This window comes from Corythoichthys intestinalis, chromosome 21 (genome assembly GCF_030265065.1).
Source record: "Corythoichthys intestinalis isolate RoL2023-P3 chromosome 21, ASM3026506v1, whole genome shotgun sequence".
NCBI lineage: Eukaryota > Metazoa > Chordata > Actinopteri > Syngnathiformes > Syngnathidae > Corythoichthys > Corythoichthys intestinalis.
In genome coordinates, this window is record NC_080415.1 from 32,560,347 (window position 1) to 32,584,646 (window position 24,300).

At 38.3% G+C, this 24,300-nt stretch overlaps 2 protein-coding genes across 3 annotated transcripts in view; one reads left to right on the top strand and one right to left on the bottom strand.

Moving 5' to 3' along the window:
* LOC130909735 (glycylpeptide N-tetradecanoyltransferase 1-like) overlaps positions 1–24,300 on the bottom strand; it is a 305,690-nt gene that overhangs the window by 239,243 nt on the left and 42,147 nt on the right. The gene's annotated exons all lie outside the window — the stretch shown is intronic.
* pcdh15b (protocadherin-related 15b) overlaps positions 1–24,300 on the top strand; it is a 268,709-nt gene that overhangs the window by 81,722 nt on the left and 162,687 nt on the right. For both annotated transcript variants that reach the window (XM_057826514.1, XM_057826513.1), the window contains 3 exons: positions 7,025–7,144; positions 12,094–12,204; positions 17,357–17,527. In XM_057826514.1, coding sequence (XP_057682497.1) covers positions 7,025–7,144; positions 12,094–12,204; positions 17,357–17,527 — 402 coding nt within the window. The remainder of the gene's footprint in view (positions 1–7,024; positions 7,145–12,093; positions 12,205–17,356; positions 17,528–24,300) is intronic.

Sequence of the window (24,300 nt, forward strand, 5' to 3'; positions counted from 1 at the left end):
TTTAAATGAACGGCGTGTCATTCTGAAGTTTTGTTTCCACTCGAAAAGTTAGAACAGCAGCTGATCTGACGATCGATCTCCATGTTTTGCAACGTGACGCTTTGTTTTGATTGATCTGCGCATGTCAGACGGCAGTTGTCAAACGTCCTTTCGGAATAAAGGCAGACACATGTAAACGCTGGATCGGAATAGATGAAGTGACATGTCAACAGCTGATGTGAAATTTCCATTCGGAATGATTTGAATCGGTATGAATAAAAGTCAGCATGTAAACGTGGCTAGTGTGTTCCATATAAACACCTCATTCGGAATGAACAGGCCCAAACCGAATGGAATTTCATTCCGTTTCACAGGGGTGGAATATTCCTTTTCCCAAACCGATTAGAAGTAAAATTATATCATGTAAACAGGGAAGCGGAATGGTGTCTGGTTGCGTTCTTTCTGCACATGCTCCGTACTGACGTGGTGACGTCACTTGGTGACGTAAGTAAGGTCACTTGCAACATGGCTTCCAAGCACACGCACAGCGCACCCACACAACTTTTTAAATGAACGGCGTGTCATTCTGAAGTTTTGTTTCCACTCGAAAAGTTAAAACAGCAGCTGATCTGATGATCGATCTCCATGTTTTGCAACGTGACGCTTTGTTTTGATTAATCTGCGCATGTCAGACGGCAGTTGTCAAACGTCCTTTCGGAATAAAGGCAGACACATGTAAACGCTGGATCGGAATAGATGAAGTGACATGTAAACAGCTGATCTGAAATTTCCATTCGGAATTATTTGAATCGGTATGAATAAAAGTCAGCATGTAAACGTGGCTAGTGTTAGATGTTCAATTCGTTATAACTGGAAGAACTGACTGCGAATGTTTATTTTTCAGTGCCATTGATGGCGCTAGATGTCTGGTTCATTTTAAATGGAAGGGGCGGATGAATGGAAACATTCGGTCTTGGTGTTGACTCTCAAAAGTCTTGATCTCAGTCATTTTTGGTTTTGAGAAAGTCTTGTTCTGATTTAGAGACTTGTCTTGGTTGAAGGTTCATTTTAAAGGTCTGGGTACGGTATTAGATTCTACTCCCAAAAGGTTAGGTCTTGGTCTTGACTCTCAAAAGTCTTGATCTTGACTTGGTCTCACTGATTTTTGGTTTTGGGGAAGACTGAAAGATTGAAAGACTATGACTGGTCTTGGTTCAAGGTCTTGGATTCCACTCCCAAATAGTCTTGGTCTGGTTTTGTTCTTTGTCTTGACTCTCAAAAGTGTTGGTCTTAGTGAATGCTGGTTTTGAGAAAGTTTTGTTCTGGTCTTGTTTTGATTTAAAGACCAAGACTGGTCTTGGTTCAAGATATAATCTTAAAGTTCTGGCCAAGGTCTTGGATTCCACTCCCAAAATGTTGATTCTTGGTCTTGTTTTGTTCTTAGTCTAGACTCTCAAATGTCATGGTCTTTTCTTGGTCTCAGGGATTTCTGGTTTTGGGAAAGTCATGCTCTGATTTTAAGACCAAGACTGGTGTTGGTTCAAGGTTCATTTTAAAGTTCTGGCTAAGGTCTTGGATTCCACTCCTGAAATGTTTAGTCCTGGTCTTGTTTTGTTCTTTGTATTGACTCTCAAAAGTGTTGGTCTCAGTAAATGCCGGTTTTGAGAAAGTCATGTTCTGGTCTTCTTTTGATTTAAAGACTAAGACTGGTCTTGGTTCAAGGTTAATTTTAAAGTTCTGGCCAATGTCTTGGATTTCACTCCCAAAATGTTTAGTCTTGATCTTGACTTTGTCTCAGTGAATTCTGGTTTTGGGAAAGTCTTGTTCTGATTTTAAGACCAAGACTGGTCTTGGTTCGAGGTTCATTTTAAAGGTCTGGCTAAGGTCTTGGATTCCACTCCTGAAATGTTTAGTCCTGGTCTTGTTTTGTTCTTTGTATTGACTCTCAAAAGTGTTGGTCTCAGTGAATGCCGGTTTTGAGAAAGTCATGTTCTGGTATTGTTTTGATTTAAAGACTAAGACTGGTCTTGGTTCAAGGTTAATTTTAAAGTTCTGCCTAATGTCTTGGATTCCACTCCCAAAATGTTTAGTCGTGGTCTTGTTTTGTTCTTGGTCTGGACTCTCAAACGTCATGGTCATTTTTTGGTCTCAGGGATTTCTGGTCTTGGAAAGTCTTGTTCCAGTCTTGGTCTGATTTTAAGACTCGGACTGGTCTTGGTTCAAGGCTAATTTTAATGGTACGGCTAAGGTCTTGGATTCCAATCCAAAAATGTTAAGACTTGGTCTGGTTTTCTTCTTTTTCTTGACTCTCAAAAGTGTTGGTCTCAGTAAAATTCTGGTTTTGGTAAAGTCTTGTTCTGGTCCTGTTCTAATGTTCTGATTTTAAGACCAAGACTGGTCTTGGCTCAAGGTTCATTTTAAAGTTCTGGCTAAGGTCTTGGATTCCACTCCCAAAATGTTTTGTCTTGGTCTTGTTTTGTTCTTTGTCTTGACTCTCAAAAGTGTTGGTCTCAGTGAATTCTGTTTTTGAGAAAGTCATGTTCTGGTCTTGTTTTGATTTCAAGACTGGTCTTGGTTCAAGGTTAATCTCAAAGTTCTGGTCCAGGTCTTGGATTCCACTCTCAAGATGTCTAGTCTTGGTCTTGACTCTCAAAAGTCTTGATCTCGACTTGGTCTCAGTGAACTCTGGTTTTGGGGAAGTCTTGTTCTGATTTTAAGACCAAGACTGGTTTTGGTTCAATGTTAATTTTACAGTTCTGGCCAAAGTCTTTGTTTCCACTCCCAAAATGTTTAGTCTTGGTCTTGTTTTGTTCTTAGTCTTGACTCACAAAAGTCTTGATCTTTACTTGGTCTCAGGGATTTCTGGTTTTGGAAAGTCTTGTTCCAGTCTTGTTCTGATTTTAAGACCAAGAATGGTCTTGGTTCAAGGTTCATTTCAAAGTTCTGGCTAAGGGCTTGGATTCCACTCCCAAAATGTTTAGTCTTGGTGTTGTTTTGTTCTTAATCTTGACTCTCAAAAGTCTTGATCTCGACTAGGTCTCAGGGATTTCTGGTTTTGGAAGGTCTTGTTCCAGTCTTGTTCTGATTTTAAGACCATTAATGGTCTTGGTTCAAGGTTCATTTCAAAGTTCTAGCTAAGGGCTTGGACTCCACTCCCAAATTGTTTAGTCTTTGTCTTATTTTGTTATTAGTCTTGACTTTGTCTCCAGAATTTCTGCTTTTGGAAAGCCTTGTTGCAGTAAACGCTACCTTTTTGTGTCTTTAACTTACTTGATCTAATCATTTGTTGTAATATCTGCTGGGTTTTGCTTCAAACTTAATTTTCGTCAGCATTTGAGAGTTAACAGTAATAAGTAGTTTCAATAGAATTGTATTAAAGGTTTTTATTCACCCCGATCCCGTCACTAGTCCTTGATTGATAGCTTGATTATACTGCAGCGTTTCTGAAGCATTCAGCTCAAAATCATTTCTCGCCAGGCCTCCCAAATAGTCTTTTAAATGCCAAACCTGTTGTTCATGTGCTCTGCAAAGTCGGGCAAAACAAAATTTAAAAGTCCAACCGAACAGAGCTGCTGCAGAATATCTCATTATGCATTTTTCTACAGCCTGTCCAACTCAATCCGGCATCCACATTTTTTGCACTTTCCTCGCCTCACCTCTGGCAGCTCTTCATCCTGTCACCTTTTCTCAACCTCGCCGCCCTTTCCTCTGCCACACTTGATCTACTTCCGACCGTCCTCCTCCTCCGCCTCATCACTCCCGGCAAAACCGCCGTTCAGCTGCCGCGCCATTAGGAGATACTCCATTATTAAAATATGCGTTGGCAACCATGTGGAAGTTAATGTTATCGGAGTGGCTGTAATATTTTGAAAAGGGAATGGATTGGGAATCAATGACAACAAGTTCTGAGATTCGGGTTTTTTTGAGCCTCCGCCTATGATACAAACAATAAGAATAATGTTGATAGAGAAGCCAAATATACATATGTTTCTCATGCTGTTTGGAGATTGCATTTGCATTCTGGCACCGAGCTACAAAGCCTTTGGCTGACGAAAACAAAAAACAAACAAAAATGTAGCATGCAAAATCATTTTTGGCAACATTTGATCTTTCATGTTCCGTGGCAAGCGTTCAACTTCAAGAGACTTTTGCAATAAAATAACATAATTCAGATTCTCCTTTGGGTTTTATTGAAAAATTGGTGACAAAAATAGCGAAATTTAATAGTTTTTATTCATGACATAATTACTGTAATTTCTAGACTATAAAGCGCACCTGATTATCAGCCGCACCGGCCAAATTTTAGAAACATTTTTTAAAATAAATCAACATATATGCCATTCCTGACTACAAGCCGCAGGTGTCCATATATTAACATTGGATATTTACATACAGTACATGTTAGAGCTGAAACGAATACTCGAGCAACTCGAGTAACTCGAGTTTAAAAACTGGTCCGAGTAATTTTATTCACCTCGAGTAATCGTTTATTTTGACAGCTCTAAGCATCACGTTTTGCTCGGACTACTTTTAATGCGGCACAACGCGCTGATGTACCTATGTACTGATGAACTTACTGCAGCCGACACCCGCTACAAAAGACGCCGACGTTGCTAAAAACTAGCCCGCATGATGCCACGCTGGTAGCAGGTAGCGTCTGATGCGTCTCAGAGATCACATGTATGTTGAACTAGATGCGAAATGACAAGTGTCAGCGGCGTTAGTAAACAGCCGCCATCTTAAAGCAGTAGAGCGCTAAGCACTAATAAAGAGCACTAAGAACTAATAAATAAGATTAACGTTACTGTCACTAGATCACATAACGTTAGCCCTGCGGAGTGCTAGGTTTCTATTAATTATGACCACTGTCGATGCGTGGCTAACGTGTCTTACATACAGGCTTTAACATAACATAGCGTTGTGGAGTGATGAGGGTGTAAAATAAATACTTAATAATGCTAACTATCAATTTTAGCTCAGTAGTCAATGCTGGATAAAACACCAAGTAGCACTGGTCCCTAATGTGCTCTAATACAGCCTGTATCATACATTTATTTTGAACACTGGAAAAACTAAAAATCCTATCAGGACTTACAGTTTAGACAAACTTAAAACTTAACTAGAACTTAAAAATAGCTTGACACAAATAGAAATTCAATTGAAACATGTGGGGAAAAAAATCCTAACTTTTAAGTGATGTGTGTTATCAAGCGTAATGGCATTTTTAGGTAAGAAATTATACATATATATATATATATATATATATATATATATATATATATTTTTTTTTTTTTTTTTTTTTTTTTGAGTGAAAGCAGTGAATTAGTCTTTTTAATTTTAGTTACATCTAAGATGCAATTGTTGACTGTTTTCAACAATGTACATCGAAAATGAAGACTGACTGAAAATGGTTCAATATTAGATAAAATGTCTTGTTTTCTCATGTCTATTCATAATTGCTCTTCACCTAAAAATATTTACTCTATTACTAAAATATTCGATAGCTGCAGCCCTAGTAGATGTTATTCAGAAATATTTGATTGATCAAAAATATATTTATTAACTAGATAAACACGCATCAACATCACCAACTCGTGTTGTCTGAATGCTTCAAAACAATCTACCGTAATTTTCGGACTATAAAGCGCACGTGATTATAAACCGCTACCCACCAAATTTGCCCCAAAAACGGCATTTATATACTATAAGCCGCAGCTGTCCTCACTGTATTATGGGATAATTACACCAAAAGATATTAACCGATAACACTTTATTTGACAGCGGCATCATAAGACTGTCATAAGAACAAATGAACCACCATCATTGCTTCAAGAAGCTTCATTTGGCCATCACTGCTCCTTCTGGGGAGACAGTCAACCTCTGCTGCCACCTGCTGTCAACACTGTTGTTGTCCAACATGCATCCTAGCATGCATTGCAGCGCTACAGATGTAAATAAATGATCAAAATTCATGTTTATTTCTTAAGTTACTGTTCCAGTTGTTTCATTAATTGCTAGTTATGGTATTTAGTAACATTTCATTTGACAATGGCACCATAAGACTGTCATAAGACCATCAGAATTATGACATGACACTGCCATGAGCATTAATGAATGCTTATGACTGATATAATTCTGTGTCATCCGGCAAATTATTCCACTTTTGAATGGATGTAAAACATCTGTGCTGGACATAAATGGAATTAGTGACATAATTTGCCAGATGACAGTTAATGACATCTGTCATTAGCATTCATTTATGCCCATGATAGTTATAATTATGATGGTCTTAGGGCAGTGTTTAGACGCCGCTGTCAAATAAAGTGTTGCCCATGAACTCAAATAAATCAACAAATAAGCTGCACTGGACTATAAGCCGCAGGATTTAAAATGAGGGGAAAAATTAGCATCTTATAGTCCGAAAATTACGGTAACTTTCAAAAACAGGTCACTACATTTGCAAACTTATAAACTTAAAAACAGTTAACAGCTAGCGCTAGCCCTTATATAGCAACTTTTTTGTAGCATACTGTGGCAATAAAGTCCTCTGAGTGCCAGTTGGAAGCAGCTAATCAATGCTAGCGTAGCCTTCTCTGGACGTAGCAAATAGTGGATGTCCATACATTTAAAATTGTTCTTTTGTAGCAGCATATAGTATCAGATGGAGCCATATTCATCTATAAAATCCTGAGTATTTGAGTAAATCTTACGAGCTTCTGGTAACCTTTATTGGTGCTAGTGTAGCGGCTAAGAGCTATGTCATGGCAAAATTTGGAAAGCTATCCTTTTAAAATATTTCTAATCATCTATTTTTGGTATTTTTAACATGAAAATATGAAGCTCGTTTGTTAAAAAATGTATTTTTTTTTTAAAATCCATAAATAAACCGCTTCGTTATAGAAGCCGCAGGGTAGAAATGCCGTGAAAAAAAGTAGTGGCTTCTTGTCCAAAAAATACGGCTGTTAGCTATATCTGCATGGACATCGTTACTATTGATTATTAACCATTTGTTAACCAGTTGTAAAATGTCACTCAATGTTTCCAGTTGACTCCAGTGGGCACAACCATCTTTTCCGGCTTTTGGGGCAACAACGGGGCGACGGACATCGACGACGGCCCCAACGGACAGATAGAATACACCATCCAGTACAACCCCAAAGACCCGGTAAGTTTAACCCTATCCATATCCAGTGCTTTTAATAAAGGCATTAGAGTATAACGGTGTTAATTTTGTCAGTAGTGAGTTATCTAATTAATTACTTTTCCCATCTTTGCAACGCTATTACCATAACTGAATATGTGAAGGCAATTTCATTTTACTACAATTTGGCAGAATGACGTGGGTGACACAGAGATAGCAGAGCAGGGAGGAGGGAAGGGGATTGTGATGCCGTTGCAAAAGCGATGCTAGGTAGCTCGGAGAGTTAGCACAGCATTCGCGTTCTCGTTAGCATTACCATTTAGCGTGGTGAGCGTCATCTTAGACTCTCAGGCAATTTTTTATTTTTATTTTATTTTTTACATACAGTCGTGGCTTTCAGGTGGGTACAATGAATTGAAAATAATGGACTGTTTTCCTGTTGAGCACGCATTATTATCACCAAGTGGGTGTTGTCCTTGTAGATGCTACAATATAATAATAATAATTTGTTTTGTATTTAAAATAGTCACTTGCCCTAAAGTTTTCTTGAATGACACATCCATGAACTTTGTGTGAAAACAACTTAGAGTAGGGGTCAGCAACCCAAAATGTTGAAAGAGCCAAATTGGAGCATAAAAAACAAATATGTCTGGAGCCGCAAAAAATTGAAAGTCTTACAATGAAGACAACACATGCTGTATGTACCTACAGTATATTGGCTATAGCCTACAATCAAAATGACTAAACTGACTACAAATACAGCCTTCACGATTACTGTATTTTCCGCACTATAAGGCGCACCTGAAAGTCTTCAATTTTTTTCAAAAGCTGACGGGGCGCCTTACAATTCGATATTCCTTATACATGGATCAATATTAGTTAATCATGGCATGACATTCCGTTTAGCTCAGCTCCATCTTGCGGATGCATAACGCAATGCCAACCACTACTACTACTGCTTCTTGTAATGCAGTGGGCCCTGTACATGAAAACATTTAAAATAGGCCATTAATTGAAGGTGCGCCTTATACTCCGATGTGCCTTGTATAGGGATGAATATTAGTTAATCATGGCAAGACATTCCGTTTAGCTCAGCTCCATCTTGTGGATGCATAAAGCAATGCCAACTACTACTACTACTACTACTACTACTTCTTTTGATGCAGTGCGTCCTATACATGAAAACAGATTTAAAATAGGCCATTCATTTAAGGTGCGTCTTATACACTGATGTGCCTTATACAGGGATCAATATTAATTAATCATGGGATGACATTCCGTTTAGCTCAGCTCCATCTGGTGGATGCATAACGCAATGCCAATCACTTCTACTACTACTACTGCTTCTTGTAATGCAGTGCACCCTATACATAAAAACTGATTTAAAATAGGCGATTCATTGAAGGTCCGCCTTATACTCTGTTGAAATTCGCCCTCCCCAGACGAGCCGCACGGAAACAGCGACAGCTGAACAAAGTGCCGCTCTGCCGATGCTGCCTCCGTGCGCGCCAACCGGGAAGGCGGAACTTCGCGCGCTCATCTCTGATGTTAACCCTTTGTACTGACTCCATGTTCCAAAAGTTTGAAAAAGACTCGCCCAAAGCAGGTTGACAATTTATCCATCGACAATGGTCAAAAACAGACGACGGAGGGACAATTCTGGATCCAAAACAAGGCTACATGTTTCCGAGCAGCAAAATCTGTCTTATCTCAGTGTCCAGTGTTTTTTTAAGTCTGTGGGCCGGCCGAAGGTGTGTCCGGGCATTGCTTTGGGATCATCCCTCTCTGGCTGGTTTCGGGCTGTTTAGATTCGTGCATGGATGGGATGTGGTTGCCACAGCGACCGACGCTGGTCTTGACATCACAAGCGCCCGCAATTAACTTGCTGGCTCTACTTGTTTTAGGACAAAGAGCGCTTTGTCCTTGTAGAACTGATTTGCAAGTTTTGGTGTTTGCTCGTGACACATATGTTGGGCTTCTATGATAAGATGTCGTTGTATATCTATGCTGATGATGAGCTCATTTGCGCGTCGGCACTGGTCAAGATCGTCAGCCAAAATTTCCAGCCTCTTGATGCGAACATCTCTCTCCTCGACCGCCTGCTTGAGTTTCTCGTTTTCAGCGCAAATTAACTGGAGCTCTCTGACGATTTCTTGATTCTGGTTTTGAATCAAACCAGTCAAGGAGACCTCCAACTTCTGTATGGAGGATTTTATTTCATCCAAGTCTCCAGGTTTCAAATTCTTTGGAGCCATAGTGGGAGTCGAGCTTTCTGGCCCTGAGCGCTTATCGGTTGAGATAAGAGTGCTTCAGGAGCTCAGAGTGCGTCTGTACACGGGGAAGTTCAGCCACGGAATGATTTTCTTTCAGCTAAAGAACGTTGAACATACCCCCCTCCCGAAAAAACAAACAAATTGACTCAGTGTTTGACTCAATGTCACTGACAACTACAAGTTATACCAAAAATCTCGGTGTAATTATCGACTCATTCTTCAACTTTGAAAGCAGTCTTAAGTTGAACACGAAATCTGCTCATTACCACCTAAAAAAGAGCCAGAATGAAGGGGCTACTTACAGTACTTATCCATGCCTTCATTTTTAGTAGATTGGATAATAGTTATGGCGTATTTACAGGTCTTAAAAAAAAATCTATCAGGAAGCAGCAGATAATCCATTCTGCTGCCAGAGTCCTTACAAATACAAGAGAACTGGAGCATATTACACTGGTCATGAAACCATTACACTGGCTAGTATAAATTATTACTGCTGGTCTACAAAACATTTAATGACCAAAATACATGCTTGATTTGCTACAAAGCAGATTTTAGATCCTTAGTTCATCTGGAATTTGCGCAGTTCCAATTTCAGGGCACTTTAGGGGAATTTGAGCGTACATAAGATTGGTGAAAAAGTGTCCTCTTAATCGGATGAAATAGAAACCTGCACCCACTGCCAGCCCCCTTGCGGAATCAGTTTGACACCTGTGACCGAGACATCATCGTATTACTTAAACCAGGTCATCTGACAGGAAGTTGTTTTCTCCTCTAACTTTTTAATGATTTAAGCACGCCAAAAATGACAGCCATCATCACCCTAGGTTTGTTTGCGCCACCTGACTGACCTGCGTTTCCAAAACGAAAACAAAAATGACAGTTATGAGTTTTGCAGAATGACCCAGCAGGGCATATTTTGCAACTTGTTTTCTTTTAATCAACTTTTCAAAGGTTTTGTAGATGATTGCGATTGGCTCCTTTCAACAAATGTCTGTTGTTTTCCCTCTTTTCATCTGGATTGATTTACCGTTGGCGTTATTCGGAACTTCCGAGGTGGCCAAACAGTCAACATCTAATGAAAAACCTCTAATTTCTAATTTTATTCTGATGTGTTCATTCCGTCTCTTGCTGCCAATGAGTTAAAGTATATTGACCATATTAATAAAATCAATCTACAATGACACTAAGGCTGCCACAAACTTTTATTAAATGTGATTTATTGGTCCTCAAATCCGGCGCAAAGGCAGATGTTTGCAATTATTCTTAATTTATTTTTATTTTTTTGTAAAGATAATCTATGTGTATATTATATATATACTGGGTGACATATAGACTAAAAAGAATAGCAACACATTTCCCCCTTTTTAAATTTAATAATAATGAAAATAATAATACATCTTATTTGAAAAGCAATCATTTTAAAACATTTAAGCAAAATAAAACTTGAAAACAGTAAAAAAAAAAAAAAAAAAAGCAGAGAACATTTAAGGCAAATTTAAAATACTAAAGGGATGTGAAAATATTAAAAATACGATGTATTATTTAAAAAAAAAAAAAAATGAAATAGATTTTTCCTTTTTGTTTTATTTAAAAAAAAAATATATATATATTTTTTTTAATGATCTTTACAAAAATTAAAGGTAAAAAAAAACATTTAATGATTTTTCTCTGTTTGCTTTTTTTTAATGTAAAAAGTAAAAATAAAAACAAAATCTTAAACAATTATAAAATTATTAAATAAATAAAAATATTTTTACCTTTTTTTTTAATTAAAAAAAATTGGGGGGCTTTTTTGTTTCTTTTTAATCAAAAAGATAAAGAAAACAAGAACACTTGCTTCCTTTTTCTTCATCAACTCATAAAAATTGAAATACTAAATACAAATAAAAAATATTTTACTGTTAACATATTGGCAGCCATTGACAGCCATAGACGTCACACAAACGTAAAAATCTTAACTCAAATAAACATAAGATGCCGTTTTCAACACTAACACTTTATTTGACAGTGGTGTCATAAGACTGTCATAAGTCACTGTCATTTGGCCATCACTCTCTTGGGGAAGACAGTCACCCTATGCTGCCACCTGCTGTCAACACTTGTCATCCAACATGCCTCCTAGCATGCATTGCAGCACTAGAGATGTAAATAACAAATCAAAAGTCATGTTCTCTGCTAATTATTTCTTCAGTTACTATTCTAGTTGTTTCATTATTTACTAGTTATGGAATTTTGTAACACTTTTTTTCAACAGTGGCGCCATAAGACTGTCATTAGACAGTCATAATTATGACATGACACTGTCACAACTATTTATGAATGCTGATAGCAGATGTCATGCAGTGTTATCCGGCAAATGATATCACTTTTGAATGGATGCAAAAGAGGCGGACAGGAAATAAATGGAGTTAATGACAAAATTTCATAACGTCTGTCATAAGCATTCATTCATGCTCATGACAGTGTCATGTCATAATTATGACAGTCTTATGACGCCACTGTCAAATCAAGTGATACCTTTTCAACTCATTCACTGCCATTGTTGGCTTGTAGCGATCGAATACTTGCTGTCAGCCCTTTAGACTTTAATGAATTGGACGTGGGTTGCTGTCAATAGCAGCGAATGGGCTACGAGTCCCAAGAACAAAAGATCATTTGTATCATTTTTCAATGTCTCAAAATGATCCTCTCTGTTTTCAGACGGCCAACAAAACCTTCGACATCCCGTTGACGTTGTTTGGCGCCGTGGTGCTACGAGAACGTCTCAACTACGAGGAGATAACGCGCTACCTGGTCGTTATCCAGGCCAATGTGAGTCTGGGCTCTATTTTTATTCCTAATGGCTGGACCGAGCCAATAAAAATTTTTTTTTTTAAAAACTCCTGCTTGAGTGGGAATCAAGTTATGCAAATGAGCCTTATCATAGCAACATTATTTACACAGTCTGGGACTATTTATGCTCTGGAGGGAACCCTCAGCCCGTCCTTAATTATCACTAATGTCTTTCTTAATGCTTTTGTTTTCCAACTTTTTTATTCGGCCGCTCTATGAATGCTTTATTTGCGAACAAACACATTTGACGAGTCATCCGTGAAGGCTTCTGTCGAGACGGACAGGCACCTTTTAAAACTCTTCACCGGAGCAAATAAACATTTTACGTCCTGAAGGAGTTTAACGAGGAAGACGTCGGAACGGGCTTATCCAGCCGTCACCTATTAAATCTTTAATCTTCCATTAAAAAAGAAAGAATTCTCAGATGGAGAACGAAAAAAAACAATTCATACATTTTGCACTCTTGCTATGCTTTGTCTTGAAAACCATACTGTATTTGCAACGAATACAAATATACTTTGTAGAATTACAAGTTATCTTTGGTACAAATAAAACGAGTAATCCATAACTTTAGCAAATATAATTTGTAGTTGTAGCAACAAAAACATGCTTCAACGGATGCAAATTGCAAACCATAAAAATGTATTTAGCACAACTAAATTATTTTTGGTGCAACTAAAATTTACTTGTATGGCTAATTGATAAGTTCTAGCAAGATAATTGGCACTTGTAGCAAAATTATATTTGAGTTAAAAATGTATTTTGTACAACTGCAACTTTGCTACAATTCTACGATTTAGAGTTCACTTCTAGCAAAAATAATTCATAAATTGTAGCAAAAGCTATTTTATAGATACAAAAGTACTTTGCACAACTACAAGTTATCTTGAGTATGCTTCAAATACATATTTTATTTTCAATTAAAGTCATTTTTGTTATAACTATAAGTTACCTGTACGACTTATTGATAAAAAGTATTTGTAATTGTTGCAAAAAGTACCGATACAAAAATGTTTGGTACAAGTTACTAGTAAAATTTACAGTGGGGCTAACAACTGTTTAGTCAACTCCCATTTTCTGCAAGTTCTCCCACTTGAAAATATTAGAGGCGCCTGTAATTGTCAACATGGGTAAACCTCAACCATGAGGGACAGAATGTGGAAAAAAAAAAGCCCAGAAAATCACATTGTTTGATTTTTAAAGAATTTATTTGCAAATCGTGGTGGGAAATAAATATTTGGTCAATACCAAAAGTTCATTTCAATACTTTGTTATGTACCCTTTGTTGGCAATAACGGAGGCCAAACATTTTCTGTAACTCTTCACAAGCATTTCACACACTGCTGCTGGTATGTTGGCCCATTCCTCCGTGCAGATCTCTTCTCGAGCAGTGATGTTTTGGGGCTGTTGTTGGGCAACGCGGACTTTCAACTCCCTCCACAGATTTTCTATGGGGTTGAGATGTGGAGACTGGCTAGGCCACTCCAGGACCTTGAAATGCTTCTTACGAAGCCACTCCTTTGTTGCCCTGGCTGTGTGTTTGGGATCATTGTCATGCTGAAAGACCCAGCCACGTCTCATCTTCAATGCCCTTGCTGATGGAAGGAGATTTTCACTCAAAATCTCTTGATACATGGCCCCCTTCATTCTTTCCTTTACACATATCAGTCGTCCTGGTCCCTTTGCAGAAAAACAGCCGCAAAGCATGATGTTTCCACCCCCATGCTTCACAGTGCGTATGGTGTTCTTCAGATGCAATTCAGTATTCTTTCTCCTCCAAACATTAGAACCTGTGTTTCTACCAAAAAGTTCTATTTTGGTATCATTTGACCATAACACACTTTCCCAGTCCTCTTCTGGATCATCCAAATGCTCTCTAGCGAACTGCAGACGGGCCTGGACGTGTACTGGCTTCAGCAGGGGGACACGTCTGGCAGTGCAGGATTTGAGTCCCTGGCGGAGCATTGTGTTACCTTTGTTAATGTGGTCCCAGCTCTCTGTAGGTTATTCACTAGGTCCCCCCGTGTGGTTCTGGGATTTTTGCTCACCGTTCTTGTTATCATTTTGACGCCACGGGGTCTTGCATGGAGCCCCAGATCGAGGGAGATTATCAGTGGTCTTGTATGTCTTCCATTTTCTAATAATTGCTCCCTGTTAGGGCCTCTGCTCCTCCCTCCTGAGTTCTCAACTGCCTCCGGCCGGTGTGCATATTTCATCCTAATTACAGGTTGGAGGTCAGACGGGTGGAGCGGACACAGGTGCAGGCTATCACCATCAGCAGCCTTTAAAAGCCAGTGGACGCCTCACCTCGTCGCCAGATCAACTCGTCTGTTTCCTACGTCAGTTGTTTCTCACATTCCTATATGATATCTTTGCTCACTGGCTTACGACTTCCTTGCTCTTGTCCCAGGTCCTGTTTTCTGCGCGCCCCTCGTCGAATTCCACGCCTGCCTTCCTTCCGAGCCTCCTCGTCTTTCGCCAGCTCATCTACCACGAGCCAAGTCATCCACCCCAGCCACATTCTCGTGATCGCCAATAAACGATTACTCCTCTCACCCCTGTGTGTCTGCTTTGGGATCCCCTCTTACTCACGCAACCCTAACACTCCCACAGTTGATTTCTTTACACCAAGCGTTTTACCAATTGCAAATTCAGTCTTCCCAGCCTGGTGCAGTCTACAATTTTGTCTCTGGTGTCCTCCGACAGCTCTTTGATCTTGGTCTTGGTCTTAGTGGAGTTTGGAGTGTGACTGACTGAGATGTGGACAGGTGTCTTTTAACCGAGTGGAGCCTCGTTAGAAGAAGTTAGAACTCTTTGACAGCCAGAAATCTTGCTTGGTTGTAGGTGACCAAATACTTACTTTTCCACTCTAATTTGGCAATAAATTCTTTAAAAATCAAACAATGTGATTTTCTCTACTTGAGGTTTACCCATGTTGACAATTATAGGCCTCTCTAATCTTTTCAAGTAGGAGAACTTGCACAATTGGTGGTTGACTAAATACTTATTTGCCCCACTGTATAGATCAATTGTCGTAAAATTCTTCAGTACTAATAATACATACAGTATATGGCGGAAAACACAGACAAGACTGAAAAAGCAGTTTCTGCTCTTGCACCCCTCTTTAAAATAAACTGCTGTATTTTAAGCCAAAAGAACTGTTGTGTTTGATAGAACAATATGTCTATATGCTGCCATAGCAGATTCATGGTGCATTAAGCCCCCAAACTATTTTTAATTTTTCCATTTTACCCTGGAAACCTCCGTTTACAGATGTCGCGCTAACGCTTTTGTTTCAACCCAAGCCATAAAAAGAAGGTAACTAATTATATGTCATTTTAAGCTTAGAATCATTAATTGATGTCTAATGTTTCATTTAAAAAAAAAAAAAAAAAACAGTTTAAAAAATTATTCACTCGTATATTTTAAACTTTCAAACAAATTACGTCACCTTGAACAAAATGGCGTCTGTAAAAAAGTCACAAATATCTACCTCATACCTGTCGCTTAATTGTATTTTTTTGTTGTTGTTACTGTTGCATATTCTCCGAATGTTAGATAAATAATCGACCCAAACAAAGAAAAATTGGAAAAAAAAAAGTTTAAAAGGGTAAATATATGAAAAAGAAAATCTGGACCACTCGTGGATGTCTGCATTTTCTGCATTGCGAACATTGTTATACTGTATTACCATGTTTCACCCATAAAATCCCAAAAAATCCAGCTGTAACCATTCACAGCTGTGTCTTGACACCCGGTGATGCATGCTACATGGAGTTTTTGGATGGAAAAGAGGTAAGTCCCCGATAATATCTCGTTAAAATCATGGTGTCTTTAATTATGATCTCTCGTGCTCTCACCCCTGAAAATTGAGATTTTAAGCTTTCCAATGATGTATCACACATGCATATAGGACAATTTTGAAAGTTGGCCAAATTGAGGGTCTCAGAGCGGAACTTCAAGTCACCTGAGTGTTTTCCGCCATATTTAAATATAAGGCCATATGGCGGAAAACACTCAGGTGACTTGAAGTTCTGCTCAGAGACCCCCAATTTGGCCACACTCAAAATTGTCCTATATGCATGTGTGATATATCATTGGAAAGCTTAAAATCTCAAGTTTCAGGGGTAACAAAAATTTTGAACAAGATGGCATTTAAAAAAAAAAAATTTAAACAGTAGAACCCTAATTGGAGGCGAGAGCACGCGAGAGCAGAATTAAAGACGCCACGATTTAACGAGAAATTATCACGTAATTACCTTGTTTCGATCCAAAAACTCCATGTAGCATGTATCACCAAGTGTCAAGACACAGCTGTGAATGGCCACAGCCGGATTTTTTTTTATTTTATGGGTGAAATATGGTGATATAACAAGGGTCGCGATTCAGAAATCGCAGACAACAAGGAGTGGTTGAGATTTTCTTTTTCATATAGTTACCCTTTTAAACATTTTTCAATTTTATTTCTTGTTTGGATCGATTATTTATCATATTTATCGGAGAAAATGCGACAGTAGTAAAAAAAATACAATTAGGCGATCGTTATGAGGTAGATATCCGCAACTTTTTTTACAGACGCCAAATTTTTTATTGTGACGTAATTCGTTTAAAAGTTTAAAACATGGAGTGAATAATTTTTTAAAGTCGTTTTTTTTTTTTTTTTTTTTTTAACTAAAATGTAGACATCAATTCATGATTCGAAGCTAAAAATAACATTTTGAATAATGAATATAATTCCTTACTTTCTTTTTATGGCTAGGTTGAAACAAAAGCGGTTGCGCGACATCTGTAAATGGGTGTTTTCAGGGTAAAACGTACAAATTAAAAATAGTTCGGAGGCGGAGTGCACAATGAATCTGCTATGGCAGCATATAGACATTGTTCTATCTGACACAACAGTTCTTTTGGCTTAAAATACAGCAGTTGATTTTAAAGAGGGGTGCAAGAGCAGAAACTGCTTTTTCGGTCTGTTCTGTGTTCTCCGCCAAATATATGTTATATATGTACTACAACTACAAGATACTTTTGCACCAAATTGCATGCAGCGAATGAGTTTTTCATGCCTCAAACCAGACAAAGATGTTTAAATTTTCAAACATTTTGAATCTTTTTCTGGTTCTTTGTCCCTCAGGATCGAGCACCCAACCCTAGCGAGCGTCGGACCGCCACCACCACGCTAACCGTGGACGTTCTGGACGGCGACGACTTGGGGCCCATGTTCCTGCCGTGCACCTTGGTTGGAAACACCCGCGACTGCAGTCCTATCACATACAAGTCCAACGTTCTCGAGCTGACCGACCCGGTATGGAAAGTCCAAAACACTTTTTTTGCTTTTTTTTTTTTAACCCAATGGCTGCCACTGACAGCCTTGGACGTCCAATCCATTTGAAGTGGAAATGCTGACAGCGAATGTTCATTCGCTGCCACCCTTCCACTAGTGATAAACTCATGAAAGACCCTGGGAATTCTCACAGACAGTCGGGAGTAAATCAACTTTACAACAGTGCGCCGACAAGGACAGACTGCTTTTACGATAGCGAGGTGGTTTTGTTCAAATGAGCGACCAGATATCAAAGTTGTGCTCAAAGCTTGCAGTTAATTTTTTAGTTTTTCCAAAACTTATTGTCTGACTTGTTTCCCAGTTCAAATGGATTGGACATCTACTAGTGACAAACGCATCTCAATTCAAAGCAGAAAAATGATTGGACGCCACATGATAGGATGTTTATCACTGTCAAAGGCACTCAAAAAGTTAATTTTAAAAAATCTCACCCAAAAAAAAAAAAAAAAAAAAAACCCAGCATACTCTTAATTTTTTTTTAAACATATTATTTGTAATTTACACTGAGTGGCCATATTTGATACTTGAATTTTGAACATTGATATATTATTTGTATTTTCAGTATAGTAAAAATGAGAGATGTCCCGATTGATCGGCATCCGATCACGTCATTTTCAAACTATTGGAATCGGCAAAAAAATATCGGCCATGCCCTTTTTTTTTAATATATAAATATTTTTTAATTAAATCGTTTTCTAATCTTATTTAGCGTTACAGACATAATATGTTACACTCATCCAGAGTCTCTAGTTTAGGCCTAAGGTAGGGTTATCAAATTTATCCCGATAACGGCGGTAATTAATTTTTTAAAAAATGTATCAGGTTAAAATATTTAACGCAATTAATGCATGCACTGCACGACCCACTCACGCATTGTCGCGCTCAATCTGTAATGGCGCCGTTTTACCTATATAGAGAGATAAAAGGCAGCGTAAAATGAGTAGAGTGAATTTTGGCAGCCTTTGGAGCCTTTTTTTAATTGGCTAAAGCCTTACAATCCCTCTCCCTATGATTAGAAATATCATGGGAAGCAATGTGGGGAAGCAAGGTAGCAATTGATCTTTTTCTTAACACCTTATGTTATTTCCCAACGCAGAGAAGATATATCAATTGGTAGCACTACGCACAGTCATGGTTCCACTACCCATCATGCATTTGGGCATGGCTACAGTATCATTTACTGAAAGCTCAACAAATACACTAGATGGCAATATTTAGTCACAATATACAAAGTCACAAGTCTTTCTATCTGTGGATCCCTCTCACAGAAAGAATGTTAATAATGTAAATGCAATCTTGATTTATTTTCATAATAAACAAGTACAGTACTTATGTACTGTATGTTGAATGTGTATATTCGTCCGAGTTTTATTCATTTTTTTCTTAATGCATTGCCAAAATGTATATGATCGGGAAAAATTATCGGGAATGATTGGAATTGAATCGGGAGGGAAAAAAAGCAATCGGATCGGGAAATATCGGGATCGGCAGATACTCAGACTAAAACGATCGGGATCGGATCGGGAGCAAAAAAACATGATCGGAACAACCCTAGTAAAAATGAATAATATTGTAATATAATTTAGTTCGTTTGTTCCCAGGGACCATTAAAGCTTGAAGTATTTTAATTTACTGTCAATTATTTAGTGGTTTGGGCTTCAAAGGGTTAAAAACTCTAAATCATCTATTTTTCCAATTAAAAATTTATATTAAATCTTTAAAAAGAAGGGTAAAAAACAATATTCTCTGATTTCTGCAGTCTTCCGTTGTATTGTTTGAGGACTACAGAAAAAAACCCTAAAAAATTCAGAAAAATATAAAGTAAACAAACATTATTCACTTTTCCGGGCCGCACAAAATAATCTGCTGGCCTTAAATTGAACACCAATGCTGTAAATTATGGAAAATGAAGTCCAAAGTCAATCAATTGCTTCTTCCCGGTTTTCAATTTTTCCAGCGGGTTACATTAACAGACTCCTGTGCAATTTTTTTGTTGCATACGTTCCCTAATGAAGTGTCTGGTCAGCATGTTCCATTTCTGCAAAAGTTTCCGGATCCTTAAAAGCAAGATGAAAGGCAAAGAACTCATGTGCCGGGGTGAAAGCGAGGAGCGAAATGGGTTTCGGAGCCCTAATCAGACTAATACAAAATGACAACCTCAGCGCCTTTGAGCCAAAGTGAACACAAGTGCTAGTCGTGTAGGTATCTAATATTGGGCCAGCCACGGTCACACGCTCGCTTCAAACGCGACGCTACCTCTGCGCCCCCAGAATTCATGGCTGCAAGCGACAGCGAGATGAATGAAGAGTTGAGTAAACATCTCGGTAATGTGTCACCATCATTGAGTACGAGGAGTAAAATAAAGATGCGCTCGACATGCAAGGCCAGCAGAACTCTGACTGGTGAAGACCAATAAATTTCAAGGTCTTAGTTAGTTCTCCAATTCTCTAATTACGATATGGGCCATTTTACATTACGATATATTGTACACTGTAGATATGCCATATGAAGGAATTCACCCCCCCGGCCAAGCCGCACGGAAATGGCGACAGCCAAACGGAAATGGTGCTCCACTGCTCACCGCTTCCGTGAGTCAACCGGGAGGGCCGAAATTCCACGCGTTCACCTTTTATGTTAACCCTTTGTACTGACTCCATGTTCCAAAAGTTTGTCAGGTTGACAATGGTCAAAAAACAAGGCAAAACCAGATGACGGAGGAACAATGCTAATCCAAAACAAGGCTACATAGAAAATGTTTCTGAGCAGCAAATCTGTTTGTTATCTCAGTGTCCAGTGTTTTTGAAGGCTGTGGTGGAGTGGGCCAGGCCGAAGGTGTGGCTGAATGTTGTTTCGGGATCATCCCTCTGTGGCCGGTTTTGGGCAGTTAGGTTCGTGCGTGAATAAGACGTGGTTGCCACAGCAACCGACGCTGGTCTTGACGTCCCAAGCGCCCACTATCAACTTGTTATTCGGGCTGGGGGAGGCGCTACTTGTTTTAGGACAGAGCGCCCAGCTCTTTGTCCTTGCAGTGGCCGGGAGAACTGATTACAAGAGTTGGTGCGTCAATCTTGCTCGTGACGCACACGTTGGACTTCTATGATAAAATGGCGTTTCGTATCTGTTCTTTTTACTAAACTATGGTGTGCTATTTATTTAGGTGTTTTAGAGTAGTACAAATAATCCTACAGTACATATGAGAAAGGATACTATTCCCTAAATGATTGTATTACGTGTGTTAGAGTAATGCAAACAGTTAGACTGTGCGTACGAGAAACGGTACCATTTTTCCATTTCCCCCTCATGAGCCCCGATAAGGTGATTCACTTTACTGTGTCCGAGGGCATGGAGTGAAGTCTGCCTAAACTATAGTTAGATGAATGTGTTAGACTAATGCAAAAAATTATATGGTGTGTGCGAGAACGGCACCTATTCCCTTCACACGCTATAATACATTATTAAATATTTGGTGAAACATTATACAGCAATTATGACGGCTTTTCCTCCACTTAATTTTTTAATTGACAGTAAACCGATCTGCCATCAAGTAGAGCTGCAACCTACTATCAAGTGTAAACAAAGGCAACACTGTAGCATACATATTTTTATTATTAATTATTTATTTCCTTTTCAGGCGTATCCAAACGTGCAGCATTCATTTGTGTTTACATTCAATTAAACCCAAAGCTTATTAGCTCCCATCCCCAGTATACCTTAGGACGCAAATTATCGAATAACAATTTTGACATTTCAGATTGTGTGATGATTACAAGTTTTTTTTTGTTTTTTTTTTAATTCCCTCCCCTTGATTGTCTAAATGTTCATCTTCCCAATAGTCATTATCGATCACGGCGATTAGTTCGTTTTGTTGATTCGATCCGGTAGCGTTGTCCAGGTTCTGTTCGCATTGTAGAGAAGATCTTGTCCAAAGCACTCAGTGACCAATTTACCAGTTCTATGTCTTAACAGATTTGGTACAATACTTTCAGGCCTCCCAGTCTGAACAGATTGGACATCTATTAGAGAAACGAATTAAAAAATCCTTTCACGCACTTAGATGAACTTAAATCAGGATATTTTTGTAGACATGATCAGAAAAAAACAAGCTATCTAGCTAGCAAGCAGACACTGTCCCTGAAAGTCTTTACATTCAGAATAGAAGGCAGAAAAGAACCACAGGATTGGACGTCTATCACCATCAATGGCACTGAAAGAGTTAAACTCAACCCAAAGCTTGCTTTGATATAAAGATAACCTTAAAAAATGCAAATTACACATTATTTCAGGTGGGAAAAAGCAATACAAATATATTGCCGGTTGCGCTTTCATACTGATGAAAAGAGTAAATATCAAATCAAATATCATTTTTTATAAGATTGGAACTCTATATATAAAAAAAAAGCCATTAGACCACAGAAAAATGAGAAAATCAATTTCTTGTAAATAAACCCGGTCCAAATAACACAAATATCAACTAGAGCTAGAAAAACAGTCGTCACCCATGTCCGCGATCAAACACTCTGACGATAAAAATGATTTATAACGGGTGCAATATGCTGAGTCCTCAAATGTCAAGCGGGTGAGGCTGTCCGTGTTTACAAATGTGCTTGAATGCATCGCCCACGCACTCTGTAATATACCTTTGCGGTGATATAACATTTTCGGAAGACATTATGAGCTACATCTTGCGTGTGTGTGTAGCAGTGACACAAGATGTTATGTTGAGTAATGGCTCTAGTGGCAAATGAAAGTGATAGAGTTGATGATAAATATGCAAACAAGATGAAAGCAAGCAAGCGGTACATCCAAGCACGTTCTTCGTGGCTAAAAAAAAAAAAAAAATAATAATAATAATTAATACATCGACCCCCATTGACATTTGATCGCTGCCAGAATAATATTTAAAAAGAGAATATTTACACCCCCCCCAAAAAAGATAGAGATAGAGAGATAGAGAGATGGATAGAATTAGTAAAACTTGTTTATAATAAGTTATTAAAAGAAATAAATATTTGGACATTTTTAAGGTTAACAATGTCTCTAACCCAGGGGTGTCCATACTTTTTGCAAAGGGGGCCAGATTTGGTGTGGTAAAAATGTGGTAGAACAATATATTTAAGCAAATTTTAGCAAGCCGTTCTGTGTGTCACATTTGCTTTATTATAGGGCTGCAGCTGTCGAATATTTTAGTAGTCGATTAATCGATGAACTAGTTTGTTCGAATAATCGAGTAATCGGATAAGGAACATAAAAAATTAAAACACCTGAGCTGAGCCTCAAACGATATAATTTTTTTTTTTTAATGAGGATCTTTGTACAACAAAAGAACAATTGGCTAACTTGGATAGAAAAAGTCTGCTAGCTTAGATGCTATAAAATGCTACAGTTTTTTTTTTTTTTTTTTTACAATGCTCTTAACAAGTGGTTCAGACACATATTCCCACAAAAAAAACGGCTAAATATACCTACAAACTAAATTAAGAATGCATTAAAAAAACATTTGCTCAAACAAAAACTTAGCTTATGTTCATCTTATCAGCGAGCAGTTGGATTCAGCCATGTGAAAAGAGGCAGAGGGCATTGTATCCACCCTCATCAGTAAAATTAAATGCAAACACTTTTAAAATCAACCATTACAATGCCACTTCAATTAAACGAATACTCAAAGCAACAAAATTTAGTTTGAATATTTTTTTCTAATCAAATACTCGAGTTAATCGATTAATCATTGCAGCACTACTTTTTTTTTTTTATTAATTCAACAATTTTGCAACTAGCCTTTGTGGCGTTCTCTTTCTACTCTCGGGCTCTTGCGAAATATTGCTGTTGTGAAATTAAACTAGCTTCAAGTTGCTTTAATTTCTCGCTACGTATCTACCCTGTAATCTTGTCATACATGTCAGCGTGTCTTGTTTGGTAATATCGCCTCATATTGAACTTTTTAAAAACAGCGACTGTCTCTTTGTAAATGAGGTAGACACAGTCGTTGCGTATTTTAGTGACGAAATAGTCCAGTTTCCAACTACCCTTGAAGTGCCAGCCGTTGCAGTCAACTTTTTTTTTGTTGATTGTCGCCATTTTAGAAAATTGGGAGTAAAGGGTCACATGTGGTAATGTTGCTTAGAGTGCTGCTGCCTTTTAGTGGGTAAATGAGGAGCAGCATTTAGTGTGTAAGCTACTTCATATGCTTGTAGCAGTACTGCTGACCAATTTATTAAGTCTGTGTGCGGGCCAGACGTTATTGATTTTATGAGAAAGGCTGGGGGCCGGATGAAATCTGACCACAGGCCGCATTTGGCCCCCGGGCCGAACTTTGGACATGTCTGCTCTAACCGGTTAATCAAAATAGACTACGTTTGCTAATTGATTAGTCAATTAATCGTAGCAGCCCTATTTTACCTGTCATTAGCCGCTTTCACACTGTATGAACTTTCGGCATTTCCTAGAACCTTTTGGGGGACGATAATGTCATTTTGCATGTTCGCACATGTAGGAACTAGGGACCAGGAACTCAAGTTCCGAGAACAATTTTAGTTCCTCCTCTAAGGTAGGGACTTTCAGTGGGGCCGTAGGAACTCGATAACATAGGTGTGTGGTGATTTGCTGAATTCACCAGCTACGCCCCTTACATACATCTAAAAAAAATTTTTTTTTTAATTTTTTTTTATTGAAACTACCCTGTACTAGATCTGTGTGCGCTCCCAATCTCGTCGTTAGACACTGAATTTGCTGACCAA